General features: G+C 44.4%; 1 protein-coding gene across 3 annotated transcripts in view; it reads right to left on the bottom strand.

Moving 5' to 3' along the window:
• SLIT3 (slit guidance ligand 3) overlaps positions 1-18,640 on the bottom strand; it is a 537,095-nt gene that overhangs the window by 23,454 nt on the left and 495,001 nt on the right. For all 3 annotated transcript variants that reach the window (XM_050905039.1, XM_050905038.1, XM_050905037.1), the window contains exons 31-33: positions 13,592-13,729; positions 5,329-5,569; positions 2,813-2,943 (exon numbers count right to left, since the gene is read on the bottom strand). In XM_050905039.1, coding sequence (XP_050760996.1) covers positions 2,813-2,943; positions 5,329-5,569; positions 13,592-13,729 — 510 coding nt within the window. The remainder of the gene's footprint in view (positions 1-2,812; positions 2,944-5,328; positions 5,570-13,591; positions 13,730-18,640) is intronic.

Here is an 18,640-nt window from a genome sequence, read left to right as displayed (position 1 = left end):
GTACTCGCTGCTGGCTTCCCAACCTGTCTGACGACGGGTTTTATCTTATCCCTACAGGATATTACCTGTATTAGCCAAGTACTTTGGTAATTTTACTCTTCTTAAGTACTATTAATAAATCTTATCATGGAGACTGTGATGAAGAATTACAGATGATGTGGCTTGCCAATGACTTCCCACATCCCATCATGGGAGTACCTGAAATAGCCACCAAAACATCTCAGTTACAACACAGGACCAGGTCAGTTATAGATTTCCTGCAGCTGTAGCTGGCACAGTTCCCACCAGGCAGTATTTTAAGGCCGCCTCCTCTTTTAGCAGACTCTTCTGAGGAGAAACAAGAGCCCAAGCACTGCTCATCTCTTCTGAGAAGTGGACCCCTTTGGAGGATAGCAGCACCTGATATTGCCTGTGCCAATTAATCTAATGGTCTTTCAACAGAGCTTCTCAAAGGCAAACAGTCCACTTCTGCTGAGATTGAAATTTAAATGAGGCATGTAAACAAGACAGCAAGGAGTAGGAGATAGAGAAGGCAAACTGTTTTACCAATGGTGAGGCTGAGATTTGAAGGTTTCAGGTTCTCCTAGTAACCTTATTTTTAATGAAAAATGAAAAATTGTAGAAGTTGCAGAAAACAGTTCCCCAAATTCTTAAGGTTTAGGTAAAATTCATCACACTGAATCAGCTATTCATTTCATCAAAACGCAAGTTAGGAGACAACGCAATTAAAAGTACAGATAAACTCATGGGAGCCAGTACCAGGTATAAAAGGACTTTCATCTCCCTGGAGAAAGCCTCTAAAACATCCAGAAGGTATTAGCGACACAACTTAGAAATTATGGCCAATGCCTGAATAATGGAAATGACTGACAATTGTCCAAGCTACTAAAGGAAATGCGGGATTTTCCATTACTTGGTGTTTTCCTGTCAAAACTCGGTGCCAAGCTGGAAGTCATGTGTTAGCCAAACAGAGCTTACGCCTTAGCTAAAAGTCAAACAGGATATATAGGGAGGTCAAACCAGATCCACTCACGCCTTTTACCCTTAAATCCTATGATTATAAGGAGAGAAGCAGGTTTCCTCCCCCTTCCTCAGCCCTTAAGGAAAACAAGTCTTTTAATCTATTTAGAGGCCTTTTTTGACATTCTTTAGCTGCAGTTTTTCTCAATCAACCTAATCTTTTCCCATCAAGCTCCATGCTAATCCCATTTTGCTCCACTCCCTAAACTAATAAAAGATTAGAGTGACATTTCAGAAAGGGCATCGTATTAAGCAGCTTCTCTCCCATCTCAACAGATCACACAGTACAAAATGCAGTGAACAGGCCATTAATCTTATGGTAATGAGGTGTCAGTCTGAATGGAGACCTCCTCCTTGATCAATATGAAGGGCGCAGGAATAATGAGGACACTGCCGCTCGCCATCTCTGGCAACTTTGCCAGAAGGCAGCAGATCCATAAAGTGTTGTTGTGATGGTGGCAACAGCTCTTGTCACCGCACCGCTCTGCCCTTGACAACGGAGAGCAAGCATCCACACCGATCTGTCACCCCCTGTGCTGCCCACACATAATGAGCTTTTCCCTATGTTCTAATTAGTGGCATAAAACTGTTTAACAACTTCAGCTTTGCTCTATCATGAAATCAATTAGGATTAGCAGCCACACACGGAGAAATTTTTCACACCTATCCAGCTGGTGAAAACCACTAACAAACTACTTTCTTCATTCCCACAGTGGAGAAGCCATTGCTCTTCCTGGTGACATGCCTGCATCGGTATTACCCAATTTGCTTTTATACAGAAAGAATTTTTTCATTTTCTTAAACAAGTCACCATTCCCCTTAAAGAAGACTCCCTGGAAGACTCAAGTTTTACCAAGTGCTGAGAAAACTTTCCAGAAAAAGTACAAGGCCTGTCCTGGCTAGCGATACTTGGTGGCATCCTTTCACTTGCTCTAATAGGATGCTCTTCCTTAAAGAGGGAGCTGGGCTGGGAAATCCAGCTCTTCTGCACACACAGTGCCATGAAACTGCACTGAACCCGAAAGGGCTCCATGCGGCCACAACTGCATGTTTACACAGAACAAACTGGAGCAACAGGGCTTAAAAAAAATCAGAAGGGAGTTAACCCTGGGAGAGGGCTGCTAAAGGAACAGTGGAAGACATGAGCAGCACATCTCTCTTTCCTACGGAAACATCTCTGTGCATGGTTTTCACTTTTACATTTGCTTTTCTTTCTTGAGACTAATGAAGAAAAACTGTGGGTTTGGTATCCCCAAAAGTCAAGTGTCTGAAGGTCAAATTGCCCTACAATTTACCTTTGTATTTTGTGCTTTTTCATGGTTTGTGTAGTTACTGCTAATATAGGTAAGAGTTCTTCCAAAAATATTCACCCTGTAGAGGAATTCAGCCCTTCTCCTCCTATTTGACACAGTGTAATCCTGTATTTGCACAGTCGCTGTTCTGTCTTGGTACAGTCAATTAATGCTAAATAGCAACATCAAAGAAACTGATTATTTGGAACTATTTTAAGGACAACATTCAGCAGAAACTAAATCTTTACAGTAGATGAGAAAACACATTTTTCTGCAATCACAGTAGGACACAGTATCACTGGTATTGCCAATAAATGCCAATTTTTAACCATGTGGCCTCTAGCTAAGTCTTTATTTGGGTTTTCTTATCTAATTACATACATAAAAGAGATACCTTGAAGTAAAATAAAAGGTTCTCCTCCCATGCACATTTCTTAGAAAGATCTTACCTCTCCATCTTTTTTGGAAATCAACTGTCTTGGTAAAGCTTAGCTATTTACCTGTATACTGTGGTAGGTGGAGAATTCAGTGTGTCGTAGATGAGCCTCACGTGTCCTTGGTACAACTCCAGAGCCAAAGGATCATTGTCTCCTTTGTATAATAAGATGCCATTGTCCTTGTCCGTTGCTACCTGTGAAACATTAATAAACAGGTAAGGTTGCTTGAGAATGATTAAAGAAGAAATAAACCTATATTAAAAATCAAACCAAATCATATATGCAATTCAAATATGATTTAATAAATCATATATATGAACAACGAGAGCAAGAGCCATGAGACACAAAAAGGTCTTAGTGACATTGAGTGGGCTCATACACAAACAGGTCGGCCTCCCACTAAGGGATGGCTCCCTTGTTTCAAATGAGAACTCGTTTTCAGGAGGTGAAAGCTGCAATTTATTTGATCCCTGTCAATAGACTGTTGCCGTATTTTTGGTGACACATGAATTTATTTCTCAGCTACTACCCCAGCTTGAAGTGGAGGTATAGAAAATCAACTCTGGCAGTAGGAGGAGTGTGTCACAACTACAAGCGAACAAATTCCAGCAGGCGCTGATCTGTTCACAGACTTTCTATGAACACAAAGAAGGAAGGAAGGACCTGTCCCCACATCTAGCATAACCATGAGGTATTCACTCAACCCGAGTTATTAGCAAGTCATGCTGATTTCAAATGGGACATTTAGAGAGTCAGGAAGAATGGAGTAGCCCTCGTCCCTCTAGCTTTGATGTACATCAAGGAAAAAAAAGATCTTGAACACTGAATCAAAAAACAAGGACTCTCCTTTCCCAGTCTCCAGCTCTCAAATATCCCTATAGTACAAAAGAAAAAAAAAAAAGAAGAGACAAAATAGGATTTTTGGATACAACCTGCCTGTTATTTTCACAGTACATATTTCTTGAGATTTCGTGCTTATTTTTTTATGATGGCTGTTAAATGCCAAAACTAAACAGTAAATTTAAAAATCTGTTTGCATTTTTATATATATTTAAATACTATCCTTTTGCCCTTAAAAGATTTTTTTTTTCTTGAACACTTTTTAATAAGATTTCCTCTATCTGTTCTTAATAATCAATGTTGTATTCTGATTTTAATTCACTAGTGATTAATTACCAGATGCAAGAATAATATTCAGCCTGGGAAACAAGAAGTGAGAACGTCATCTGCATGTGCTTTCTGTAATCATCAGTTTTATTCTTCAAGCTATGGCTGATGTAACGTGTTTTGTACACTTAAGAAGACAATGTCCAGATATTCAGCTTTAAACTTGACCTACAGTATTTGGAGCCTTTGGGGAGCCATATTTTAGAGTACCCATATTTTAGAATCTCTTTTGTGATATTAAATACAAGAGGATTTTGAAGAAAAACTGGAGTTTCAAACATACATGAACCAGCTTCATTTTCATATGAACTGTATACTCAAGCTATTAAAGAAAAGATAAATATTAATTACGGAATTTTTTCATTAGAATAAACTTTGCAGGAGCCACCCTTTAAAAATCTATTCCTAATGTGGAAATTCGGTCCTCTTTCCGATGTCTTGACATTGGTATTTTAATTACAACCAAAATCCATCAAGTAAGTCTAGAATATGATTTCCAACTGTGGAATACAATCTTTTCAAACTGAGAAAATAAATGCAATAAAATAAACATACAGGGATTATTTTTCTTCTCACATCTTTTGAAATGTTATGCTTCATTTGCAGGGTGAATCTAGCATAGAAATAATCCAGATTAACAATCAGTGGCCTAAGAAAGAGATGTATCATGTCATATATGTGCTCCACATATCTCTTTATTAGAAAACATATAAAGTTAGAAATTACTCCCTCATTTGCTTTGGAATATTAGGGGGAAAAAAAAAAAAAACAGTTTTATGCTTACTAGATTGTGAATGCAAATAACTTCCAAATCACTTAAATATCATATTGGACTAAGTATCCAAAATACCTTTGAGGCACAACCACAAAGATGACAGTAGTGGCACGGCACCTTTGATATCTATTTTCCATTGCCTTCTGAACCTTAGACCTCAAACCAAATTTAGGTGTAACTACAAGACTGTAACAAAATCCCAGGCCTTTTATCTACTGAATGTGCACAGTAAAAGAGTAAGCAAAATATTGTCTGGAAAGGCCATTTAAAGCAGCCTCTTTTAATAAGTGTCCTAATATTAAGCACTAATTTCTACAGGATGAAAGACAATGCTGTAAATCAGTAAGAAGACAGGGAGGTTTCCTGAATCATCTCTAGTTACATTGCCAGTCTGGGAATAAGAGAGTGGTGAGATTCTGGAAGCAGGGTATGTGCCCACAAAGGTACAGCGGTGCCTTAGTTGCTCCTTAACGTTTCAATAATTTTAGAGCAGACAACTGGCTCACAAGTTGACTCTAACTTTGTCAGCATCTTGGCCAACAGACCCCGCTCCTTCAGAATGAAAAAATATATACATGTACATGTATTATTGCTTAGAAGAGCACTGGGCTGGCGACTGATGTTCTGCGTGACATACCTGGAGGGAAATGTTTGCCTGAGGGCGAATTTTGGCTGATGGCAGCTCCACATAGGAATCCTTCCCAACAAAGTTGACTGTGATGAGCTTCTCGCACTTCTGCCCAGCAAAGCCAGCGAGGCAGCGGCAGACGGGCTCATGGTGCGCGACGATGCACTGGGCCCCATTCTGACACTCGTAGTTATCACATGGGCTCGTCTGGAGAAGCACCATCGGCGGAGGAGTTTCACAGAAAAGTCCACTGTAGAAGGTAAAGAAAAGAAAAAGCGGCCTCAATTATCACCATTTTTTTAAGGAAGGAAATATTTTCAGATGCTGACCTTATACTACTACTGTGGTATAGCAGCTCTGTGATTCAGCTACCATGTGCCTGCTTTACTGTGTGAAAGCTATACAGCGTAGTGCTGTACAGAAATCCCCACGCTGGGTCTGAACGAGCCAGTTCAAATACTGAAAGCAATTTGTACTGGACTTTGCACTGGTTATGTAGCTCTGCAAGGTACAGCAGTCTGTCTAAAACAGCTTCCATCCCACACTGTGCCATGCAGAGGTTCCCAGCAAAAACTGGGAGCCATTTAAGCCCAAACCTGAGATTTCCCCATCCTAGGCTTTGTGATTTGAGTCTACCTCTGCTGTTGTAAGTGGCAAGCGAGGGGAAAATCCTCTATTTTTAGTGTTTTTTAAAGCCTCCTCACTTGGTTTACTGCATATCAGAGAGCGTATCATCAACAGATGGGCAACTGCTAAAAAGTCTCTGAAGCGATGCACTGATACCACACTATTTGCTGGGCAGCTTCCCTGAATTGGTTGTTTGTAACAGCATCAGGATCATTAACTTTATTTTAGCTGAGTTTGTGGTTGGCAATGTCCTGGATCAGAAAAATGCAAAGGAAATGAAGCTCTCCCAGAATCAGAGGTAGCTGAAAAACAAATGCCAGGTCTGAGTACTTGTGAACTCGAATCATATTCAGATCTGGAGGAAAGCACTGTGGTTCAGTCTTAACTATGTAAGAGGCTGAGCAAAACCCACATGCGGGAACCTCTGCCCTCTGAGGCCTGGGCCACATCGCCCAGGAGCAGCGATGGCTCAGTCCCCAGGCTGCCTTCCTGGGCTCAGCATGGCTGCACGCCGCACAGGTTATTTGCTGGAATGACTCAGCTACACTGAAATATCGACACCAGCATAGACAGAGCAGGGAAAAGGGAGAAAGTGCAAAAAGCTGCAGTAATCTTTCACAGTGATGTCATGTGTCAGACTAAAATGCAAAAAGTAAATGAAAAATCTCTGCCCAGTATGCCCACTGGGCCTGTGCAATCAATGGGTACTGCAAAGGGACCGGGCCAGGCTCTCTGGCTGGCTGTACACGGTATGCCCCTGCACCTATACCCCAAATTTCTCATTAGAGCCACTGTCCAAACCCAACAAACCTGTTTTGTACTTATGAGAGAACATAAACTCTTTGCATCGAGTTCTGTGACTGCTTGAAAACGTGTAGACTGTAAAATGATGAAAAATTCATAGCTGGTGAGTAGGGAGCGCACGCCAGGCTGTGCTGCAGGGAATGCCGTGGGGATAGCTGCGGCGAGGGCTGTGGGCTCAGGCTCCTGCACCATCTCTCTGTGTTACACAGCGTTCGTCAGCACAGGGGCAGAGGGCTTTCCAGGAGAGGATTGTGGCAGACCCATTCACGCAGTGAATAACCCATCAGCCCAGTCCTGGAACAGTGAAATCCCACTTGTCCCACTAGGAATTTCCTGCCATTCAGGGAGCGCTTTGTGGAATAATAGCACTCTTACAAAAACAAAGCAAAAAAATGCCAAATGCCTCACTCCTCTCCAGTAAAGCAGGTGAGACTTGGAAGCTCAGTGAATTTCTAGGCAACCTTCCTAGATACAATTAGAATCGAAACCCAAGCCGTTACTCGGCAGTAAATAGTACCAATACAAGACATGCAGGAACAGCAAATAAAACAACCACAACATACTCAAGACCAATCTTCCTTAGCCACAGAGATCAGAACCTGCTGCCTCTGTAACAGAAGGAAATGGAGACGACTGCTTTCCATTTTCCCATGTGAAATTCTGCACAGAGCACGATGGCTCTATCTTTAGCGCTGTGTGGAATGAGAGCCCAAACCTCTCCCTGTCCCTGTTCTCCCAACACACACCAGTCTCTGGTCTGCCTCTGGGAAACACGAAAGAGAGAGAAATACACAACAAAATATGGATGGGCTAAAGCCTGAACTGCATCAAAAGCAACGGAGTTGCTCTGCTTTTCTATCATGTCTGAGAGAAGAGACAGAGGGGTTTACGTTACTACTTTTACAAAAGGCAAACTTCAAGAATGCCTTGAAAGATGCAAACATTTGAGATTTGCACCTGGGAGAAGGCCAGAAAAGCTCTCCTTTCCCCACAGCTGCTGTACAGCATGGAATACCCTAACCAGCTTCCTAACTTTGCCCAAATCTGTACGTTGGCCTTGTACATGGTAACGTGGGTATGGCAAACAAAAATGTGTTCCACAGGAATACGCATGAGGAGGGTGAAAAACACTGCTGGGGATTTCCAAGGCCTAAAGCACAGTGCTGCGCTAGCCCCTCGCCGCTGCCCTGTGAGCACACCCTGCAGGGACTGTCCTGCTCCAGCCCTGCTGTCACTCGGGGCTGGCTGTGCTCATGTACACAGACAGACAGATGTTTCCTTCCCAGCCAGAGCCACCTCTTGGTACTTTTCAGGATAAATTGCATTTCAACACTTTTCTCATGGCATTGCCCTAAACTTCTTTTATTCACCACAAGGACGCAGTGATGTTTCACAGCCAGCCTCCCCATGCCCGTCCCATTGCTACCTCGCTGCTCTAAGGGGCAGGGAGCTGTGGTTAACAGGGACCCCTTATCTTCCCTCACTGCCCGGGTGACACTTAGCGCTGTATGTGGGCACAGGCATAGGCTGCTAATACTATCAGCAAAGGGTTTGGGGTGGGGGGAGCAAACCACTCCCCAGCAGCCAAGTGGCAAATAACCTCTACCAGAAGAGCATCATCTTGCATAGCGACAAGCCAATCTATTCATTTAGACAAATGTATCTCAAAAACGTAGTCTGGCAGGCAATACTGCTGGCAATCAATAAACCCCATTTACTTTGCTCCAAGGAGTATTTGGAGGAGACGTACAGGGTCAGTACAGTGGGCAGCAGTGGAAATGGGAGCACGGCAGGCAGTACAGCACGGGGGAATAACTGCATATGGCTGCATTGGGTTTGCGTGGCAAGGTTTTGGTAGCGGGGGGGCTACAGGGGTGGCTTCTGTGAGAAGCTGCTAGAAGCTTCCCCCATGTCCGATACAGACCATGCCAGCCGGCTCCAAGATGGACCCGCCACTGGCCAAGGCCGAGCCCATCAGCGACGGTGGTAGTGCCTCTGGGATAACAGATTTAAGAAAGAGGAAAAGTTACTGTGCAGCAGCAATTGCAGCCGGCGAGAGGAGTGAGAAGATGTGAGAGGAACAACTCTGCAGACACCAAGGTCAGGAAAGAAGGAGGGGGAGGAGGTGCTCCAGGCGCCGGAGCAGAGATTCTCCTGCAGCCCGTGGTGATGAAGACCATGGTGAGGCAGGCTGTCCCCCTGCAGCCCATGGAGGTCCACGGTGGAGCAGATCTCCACCTGCAGCCCGTGGAGGACCCCACGCCAGAGCAGGGGGATGCCCGAAGGAGGCTGTGACCCCGTGGGAAGCCCGCGCTGGAGCAGGCTCCTGGCAGGACCTGTGGCCCCGTGGAGAGAGGAGCCCAGGCTGGAGCAGGTTTGCTGGCAGGGCTTGTGACCCCGCGGGGGACCCACGCTGGAGCAGTCTGTTCCTGAAGGACTGCACCCCGTGGGAGGGACCCACGCTGGAGCAGTTCGTGAAGAACTGCAGCCCGTGGGAAGGAGTCCCGTTGGAGAAGTTCGTGGGGGACTGTCTCCTGTGGGAGGGACCCCACGCTGGAGCAGGGGAAGAGTGTGAGGAGTCCTCCCCCTGAGGAGGAAGGAGCGGCAGAAACAATGTGTGACGAACTGACCGAAACCCCCATTCCCCGTCCCCCTGTGCCACTCGGGGCGAGGAAGTAGAGAACTCGGGAGTAAAGTTAAGCCCGGGAAGAAGGGAGGGGTGAGGGGAAGGTGTTTTAAGATTTAGTTTTTATTTCTCATTATCCTATTCTGATTTGATTGGCAATAAATTAAGTTAATTTCCCCAAGTTGAGTGTGTTTTGCCCATGATGATAATTGGTGAGTGATTTCTCCCTGTCCTTATCTTGACCCACGAGCCTTTCGTTTTATTTTCTCTCCCTTGTCCAGCTGAGGAAGGGAGTGATAGTGTCCAGCCAGGGTCAACCCTCCACAATGAGAAATGGTTTTCTTTGCTCAGTCTGATATGTTTCTCAAAGTAAATTTGTTCATGGGAACACTTCTTTGTGAACACATCTTAAACTACGAATTAGTTATAGACTAAGAGACTTTCCCTTCCTGAGCGAGACCCTTTGCTGCAGCTTCTTGGCAAACCCCATTCCTGGAGGGTGAGCGCTTCGGGGGGCATAGCACCATTGAGCAAAAGATGGTTTGGATTCCCCTTTCCAAGAAAACAAGGGAATATTAGAAAAATAGCAACAAGCTCATGGGGAGATAGATACACAGAGAGCAATTCTTGCCAATTTAAGGTAGTTACTGCAGCAGCTGCCTATCAGCACAGCAGTCAGACCCAGCCAGGGTTGATGAGCTGAGGACATACCAGCGCCACGTCCCCATTGCAAGCCAGGCATTAAAGTGGACTGTCCCATTGGAGCACTTTCCTGTTCAAAGCCTGGTTTCATTAAGTGTGCGATCTCTCTCTCCAGTGCAGGGCTTCGTGGCTGGCTGGCAAACATGTCAGGAGAGCCGGCAATGGGATCAAACTAGGATCGACCCCACAGATGGCTGTCACCCCTGGCCTGATGTCAGGTGTAATTGTTTTCCAGAGGTGACTAGCAGAAAGGAGCACTGCTAACCCAGCCCATTAGCTTCGTTCTACCTAATACCAATCATTTTGTTTTGTCTGTGAGCGACAAGTAGAAAGCAGAAGAAAAGTCAGTGTATATAATTCTAATTTCATGGAAGTTAAAAATAATAATAATAAAAAATCCACGCGACCCGCAACAGCCTCCACTAACAGAAAGCAAATGTTGCAAGAAGCCAGTGTGTCTGTGCTTGGTGCTGCTCTGAAAGATTCCCTGAGCTCCCAGTACGGCTCCTGCACAACCCTTCCTTGCTGTGAAACCCCTTCAGTGGGTGGCTTTACAAGTGCAGCTGTCCTGCTACTGGCATCTAGAAGTTACATTAGCAACAGTGTCTGTCAAGGCTTTTTCTTTTTTTATTTTAAAATATTTTTTAAAATATATTTTTAGAAATAATTAATACTATTTATTTCCCTGGTAGTGGAATGTGGAGCACAGCCTAACTTGCATAGCTTGGCCAAGTCCATTCTGCCTGGTATGATCTCATTTATTTAAATAATCACTGCTGCTCTTCTTGCAGCAAACTATCCCAGTGGGGAACTCTGAAGCATCTACACCATGGAGGAACAGTGCTTTCTATCAAGCTCAGCAGCCTTAATGTGAGCATCCCCACTAGAACAACATTTATCAGGACAACACTACTGTGAGGCTGATTGCTAGAGGGAAGGTTTGATAAGTTAGGTTTTATCCAATGGGGCTCACAAATTCTCAAAAATGTTTTCATCTGCAGGGGGTAAACAAATGTTATTTTGGGAAGAAAACACTGAAAACTTTTCAGGAAGAAAGTGTATTATGTAATTGCAAAAGGTTGCTGAATGATAAGGAAAGGTGCTGCGTGAAGCACATGAACAGTAAATAGGAAATGCTAAGATGGGAAAACAGGCGTGTGCGTGTTGGTACTATTGCTTTTTGGGGCTGTCATCAGAGGCGCGTCATTGTGCGCATGAGGCCCTACATATTTAAGAATTACCGGAATGCCATTTCTTCAACCATGCGAGGATGTAAGTTTTAACATCCTCATTAATGTGTGATTCCAAGTGGCTATGATGTACAGCATAGTGACAACCATAAAATCGTTATAGGTCTATGCATTTATTACAACAGCATAAGCTCCAGATGACTGGGAGGTCACTCTGCAAACTCACTGCTGGGAAATGATTCCTGATACTTAGCCAAAAAACTTTATTAATCGTCATCTTAGGTCTCCTAGTTACTTTTGTCAGACCACCCCTTGTGTTCTCTCCTTTTCATCAACACTTGCAGCCTTCAAATACTTGCAAAGTTTTCTCCTTGCCGCACAGCCCAGTGCCTGAGGCATGCTTCGTGAACAGTTGAGTCTATAGCCCTGAACATCAGAAGGCTGAACTCTGTCAATCAACATCTTTGCAATTGCAATCTTAAGAGGGGGAAAAAAAAAATCAGAACTCCCTTCAGAGCAGCAGGCCTTTAAACTACAAAAGGCTAGAGTCATGGAAAGAATAATGAGCAGATCATGTTTTGTTAGCAGAATTTTAATCCTGAAATCAAACAAGATCAGGGACTATTCCGCATGGAGAACACAAGGGGCTTCAGCTTGCTCTCCGCCTGGGCAGAGGGAGCCTGTTAGTGCCCACTGTGATGTTTTTCTCCTAAAAGACCCTTGCTCCCTTGCATCTTGCACAGGAAATTTAGGGAGGTGGCATGTACTAGTGCGAAAAAAAGAAAGCAGACAGGAGACCTCAAGTTAATCCTGGCTCTGCTGTTGACAGGCAGTGGGATTACTTTGCTTGCACAAGTCTACCTTGGGCTATGAAGTGCTGTCTAAGCTAGTAGTTGAGTTTTGGAGCTTTGTGTAGAAAGTTGTTTCCTCTTCTTGGAGGACTTTTAGTAGAATGAAACCCCCTCATCTGAGCGAGGGAGCAGGCTGGGCTGTTCCAGGTTCTGCTCTTGAAGTCGCTGGTGCGAGATCAGCCAACCCGTAGGGTTGCTGCTCCGCTCAACTGTGCCACAACTCAAAACATCTCTGCCAAACACTGTGACCCTGCCTTCTTGGGAAAAAAACCTGACATTCATCACTGCCTAGTACTGACATGCCTTAAAAATCAGGGGACCTGCAGCAGAACTCTCCCAGTCACTACCATCTGATGACAGGCTTGAGATACCCTTGACTCCAGATATGGCTTTGCAATCCCATTTCTCAACTCTAACAATAAGATAACATTGAGCATTTACAATTCCACTGTGGGATAGCCACTTGTTATCCTTACTAGTCACCAATTTGCAAGATCCCTAGGGCCATCAAAAGGATTGAAGCAGAGAATGAAACATGGCGAAAAGGGTATGAATTTGAAATTCAGAGGATATCTGATATCCTGTAAATAACAAGTCTGATTCTGTGAAACCACGGGCTGACATCATGTTATATATCAATGCCTATTCAGGGAAGGCTGTCTGCTTTGCAATAAAAATGTGTGTTGAGAGGGAAAAAACCCCAAAAACCAGCAAGGATGAAAGCAAGAAGAATGAAAACAGTTGCAGATACAAAGCAGAGAAAATGATTTATAAGTGTTCGTGCAATTTCTGCTCTGTCAAGACTGATCTTTTCAGGTACTCCTTCTTTGTCTCATGTGTGTATTTCAAACACAGAAAAGGTTTAGCTGGAAGGAAGCCAGTATCCAGCCTCAGGCAATGATTAGTGAATCCATTTGGAGCAGCACACTTATCTGTGACAGACAGAGAGATTTCCAGGAGTCAGATATATTGGCCGCTGTCAGAATCAGAGACTGGAAATTTACAGCCCAAATCGTACTGAGCCATCCACCAACAGGGACAGAGATACTGGCACAAAATCTTCAGACTCGTGTTTTCTTGCAGCCAGGTCTGAGGGTTCATATATGTAATTTTATTATCCTTTGCTCACTCTTGCGCACGCAGAGTTTATCTCCATATAATTTATGTGAGTGTATTACCTAGTGTTTTACCAGGAAAGGCTGGGGCAGGCAGGCCGGCAAACTAACACAGCACTGCACAGAAGGCAAATTGCTGTTTTCAAAGCAAGAATTGTCAACCCCCTGTATACAGTTAACTCGTTAAGACCTACTTCAGCTACAAGATTTGAAGCACTGAGCCATCCATTCACGTAGGAATGACAGATCGATACCACATCTAGAGGCTGATTAGCTCTGAGGATGAAAGCAATTAAAGAAAGTGCCCCAGCACTATGTACAGAAGCCAGTCCGAGGGGGGAGCTGACCCTCACGTACCTGAAACCCTGAGGACAGACGCAGGTGTAGCCATTGACTGCATCTACGCAGACAGCTCCATGGCGACACTTATGGCCCACACAGTCATCATCATCTATTTCACAGTGTTTTCCGCTGTAACCCGGCAAGCACTCACATCTGAAATACAAAGAGATCACTGTTAATAGCTTGTTTCAACATTCACAACAATAGCGCACACAGGCAGCCTAGCACCAATCTGTTTTGAGATGGAAAGGTGTTAGCAATTATTCCTGGAAACATCAAGCACAATTCCTGCCATCAGAAATGCTCAAGTCTCTCCTGTCTGTCTGCAGTTGAGGTTCTGCACTCTGCTTAAATTCAAGCCGAGCAAAGCAATACCATACTACTGCTTTTCCTCAGCCAAGTCTGTGGAGAAGGGTGATCAGATAGTGGTCTCCCAATTATGTTAAAGATGACAACATCTTCCCTAACCTTGCAGACTCAAAGGGCAATATTCTGCAAGGGCAGTTGCTCTGATGTCTCAGACTATGATTTTGCCAATCATAGCTGCACACTGCTGAGTGTCTGAGGTTGGCCCTGTGCAGCTCCACAGAGCACAGTAAGGTTCCACCTTCCAAATGGAAGCAATCTCCAAGCAAGCCATAAAACTCAGCAAATTTAAAGAAAATGACCATCAGTTTTGAGACCACTACCTGTTTGCCATTCATTTGCAAGACAGCAAACTATGCAAAGTTGTCTTTGAAGCCTGTCCTTTCCTGTGGTGATACTCAGGCGAAGCGTGTACCTGCTGCTATGGGGTAACACCATTCATAGGAGCAACACAATAGGATGCACCCAAACCTGCAGACATTGGCTTTTTTTTTTTATTTTATACAATTCTCAATTTTGTTCTACGAAGGCTGCATCAGCATTTCTATTATAAGCCTTGCAGAAGTTTATAACCTGACAATAGAAAATACATCCCAAAGTCTCTGACTTGGAACAGATCTTTTGGGATTGCTGAACAGCCCCTTTTTGAATCTATAGTATAGACAATGTTTAGTCATGAACACGCTTTAGTCCATAAAACACGTTTTAGTCCTCCCAGCTGGATGTTACTGCACATCTGGAAAACAAAAGGCGTATCACTTCAACCAAAACAAGGCAAGAGCTACAGTTAACTTCAGCAATAAAAAAAGAGGTCTGTGCTCTTGCTAGAGTCCCTTGTTTGGACCCAGTGTCCTTGCCACCGAGAGCTGGAAGAGGAGAGATGTTATGAAGTTGAGGGAGGCGGCATCAGGAGAGAAACTACTGCTCCACCAACCTATTCTGCTGGCTGCTTCCTCCTCCTCCCTGCCAGCACCCTGGCAGGGTAAGTGCAGGAGAAGGCTCCTTGTGGAAAACCTCTTCAGAGGAACTGGACACTTGGGGCCTGATGAGGAAAGATATTTCCGCTTTCCAGGCAGCAGTCATTGTGCTGAATTTGGTTCCGAGTGACAGTGTGGTTTGGCTCCTGGCTGCTCCCCAGCTCACGAGGGCAAGGCAGCGAGTTGGGTGAAACTTGCCAGAGTGCAACGGCAGGTCCTGTGTGTGCTAATGACCAGTGAATGGCTGCCACAGCATCAGGGCTTCAGTAACCACCTAGCTCAAGCACTGAGAAGAATGTGGCCTTCAGTCTCCATTTCAAAACATGGCTTGTGACTGGCTAAAAAAGGAGGAAACAGGGCAAAGCCTATTAACCTGCGGGCTGTAGGATGGATAACGTTATGTAGATGCATATACTTTCTTTCTCCATCCTCCCTACGGGAGAGGCCCCCATCATGACCCTCCGCAGCCACAGGATGGTTGATGTTCCAGCTCTGCATGCCTGAATGGCTTTTTTACACCTTGGTGGCTCAGGGAATACTGTGATTAACATAATGGAGATGACAAAACAGAGCAAAAAGTGTTCCTTCCCCAAACCATAAGAAGTGGGCAACATTTTTTGGCAACATTTTAGTCACACCTGCAAGCAAATAATGTCAATCAAAAGACTTTGTGGGGGGAATTGGCAGCATTTAATCCTGTTGCTTTTTATTGATCCCTGCAGTCCTAATATAAAGTGATGTAATAATGAACGATGTGCAGTTCCTTATTCAGGGCTGCCATGCATCAATTTTATGATGTGTATTGGCTATCTCAGTAATGACAGAACCACCACTTTTCTCTGCAGGGCTGCATTAAATCAGCATTTTAAGCTGTCAGGTAATAATTCCAAGCTTTAGAATAATAAAGTATATTTATACCATGCTCCAACATCAATACAGTGAATGGAAAAACATGCTCCTTTCCTGAAGTTATTTTTTTAGAAGTCATTTCATTGTGTTAAATGGTATTTTTTCGTTGATTTTTGTTTTGGTTTTTTTTCTGGCATACAGAAAGCTACTCTTCTTCTATAGTAACAGCACAATAAAGATGTGGAGGCTGGAAGTGAGGAAAGCCACCTGCAATTTTAGCTTAGAAAGCAAAGAGCTCTGTGCAGCCAAACACACACTGAAATTGTCCAGTTTGCTTCCAAGCTTGGCTTTCCCTTTAGAAACATGGAATTCTTTTTGGGTCAGTCATCTCTGAGCTCTTAGTGTGTCACAGCTAGGCTGAAGCTACCAAAAAACACATGCCCGGAGTGTAGCAGGTGAGAAAGTCAGCCACGAGTGCCTCACCCAGCCTCCTCCTAGAAACCCAAGGTCTCCCCCACCAGGGAATGATGGCATTTTAGCTACATCCCTATCCCACATAGTGCCAGCAAGTGACTGAGTATCAGTAAAAGTATGATGCAGTAAAGAAGGTACAAAGAAACTTTCATATTCAAATCCTGGTAAGAGAGTAATTTACGCGATTAGATCAGTTATCTCATTTCCCAGTGACTATCTGACACCAGTACAGTTGAAATCTTGTTTTCTGCTACAGCCTTGTAGAGATGGCAACATTCCCAGTATCAGAGAGAGCCTAAAAACATGTCTAGTGGTATTTAAAATGTTGGCCTATCCGAGGGGATTTGCATCTGCATGCACTCAATGTCTATTGTATTAAAGCCGTGAATCATGGCTTCTATTGCAGGGCCAGAATGGAATTTCCCTCCTCATATCAATAAATAACTTGGCTTCCTATTTTTTTTCCTGTCTTTGTCATCTTTTCCTCCCTCTGCAGAGCTGCAGACCGACTAGAGCTGAAGGCAGGACAGACAGACTGACTGGTGTGCTTGCTGCTACGATATTCTTCACTGGTGTGTCCTACTCACATGCCCAGGGCACAAACCTGACAAGTGGATGGTCAGCTCAGGAACAAGCCTGAATCCTGCCATTAATATTCTCCGCCTCTGTAAGCAGAGCGGAGGACTGGTGCATGAGCCTGACTCATTCGGCATGTGGCATTATACTGCACCATTACGTGCTAAGTATGGTACAGCAAAGGTCAGGAGATCAAACTGGTCAAGGCATCAGCACCAGCACAGGACCGGAGGTGGTTGTTTTCAATGAGACCCAGCAGCAACCACACATCACTGCAAAAGCTGCTGAGGGCTCTCAGCCCATTTCTGAATGGTTTGGTGCAATTAAAGTATGAAAGAAAAAGCAATACTTGGACAAATCTACGTTCAAGGCTGGGCAGGCTCCTTCATCTCTCAAGTCTGCCTGCTAGAAAGCAAAATGGGACAGAAGAAGTAAAGAAATTCTGGATTTTTGTGTAGCGTTCTATGAATAGTGGGAAGAATAATGCAACAAACAGTAGTAGAAAATACTTACAAGTAGTCATTTAGGCTCCCCTCAAGGGTTAGTGGCCTCACTGTGAAGAACACTTTTCTAGCAAGCAAGCAAGCAAAAGTACCTTATATACTCAAATTACTCGGGTGGCAGGTATGAAAATGCTTCCAGCAAGGGTAAAACCATTCAGGACCACAGCTGTCTCCATCCCTTCATACATTTAGCAACACAAGGTAATTTGCATGATGTAGCTACTGGATTAGCTGAATGATGGATGAACTAGGAATGAAAGCTGGAAAGTATGTCAGGGACTATTTATGTACCAGTACACACCTCCTTACCCAGTCCCTGTGCATCATTTCAGGAACTGTCCTAATCATTTAATAGTTTCATCTTCCTCAAGAGTTGGAAACATTTCTGTCTGGAGGTTTTTCACCCAAAAGAAAGACTTGAGATGTACAGACTGACTGTCTAGCACAGATTCAGCTGCCCTCGAGACAGCCAGCATCTCTAAAATTTTGGTTCACTTCCTTTTAACTATCCTGGAATGTTATGTGTATCAGTTTACACTATTCTGACATGCTGGTTGCTTCACAGGACACAATCTGACCCCAACTGCAAGTTACCAGGAAGACCAAAGAGTGCTACTGTCTCTCCCCTGTGACATGCTGGGTGTGCTGGGTGAGGGCATCCCTCGCCAGAACCCCAGTCCTCCCTCCCAGGAGGGAATCGGTGAGCACCCAGGATTGCATCGAGGCTGCGAAAACGGCCTTAGGTGAAAGTGCAGAACACAGCTCACACTGCACTGAACTCTCTTGAATTTGTCTTCCTTTCTTACTTCTTTGATTCAAAGATCTTTTCTTGACAAGCTTTCCATAGAGCTTGACTTTTCAATTGACTGTCTCTATTTGCTAAATTGCTCTGAAATTTCCTCTTCAGGCAAGTGATGAACACTGCTACTATGCACCTCTCAAAACACCCCAACCCCCAAATCTCCAGATGTTTTACTGCCATTTAAAACATGAGGCTTTATTTTGCCCCTGTGAAACAGTCAGTGTCATTCCCAACACGCAAATGCAAACACAGACTTCACAAAATCTGATGTGAGCTGAGCGAGGCTTGCCTGGGCAGCCAACGAAGAAGGTGGCTCCCGAGTGAGAGCCGTCCAGTTCAGCTGTTTCCTGCCGCTGCCCAGGCGAGGAAGTATGGGGAGAGGAGCCCCACTGTGGTCAAGGCCGGCATCTGCCAGTGCACCTCAAGACTGCCAGCCGTCCCGGAAGGCAACAGCTAAAGTGGGAATACAACAGAAAACTCCTGACCTGCAGCTTTATGCTCTGGCCACAAGTTTATC

Source organism: Gymnogyps californianus, chromosome 14 (genome assembly GCF_018139145.2).
Source record: "Gymnogyps californianus isolate 813 chromosome 14, ASM1813914v2, whole genome shotgun sequence".
NCBI lineage: Eukaryota > Metazoa > Chordata > Aves > Accipitriformes > Cathartidae > Gymnogyps > Gymnogyps californianus.
This window is presented reverse-complemented; position numbering and strand designations above follow the sequence as displayed.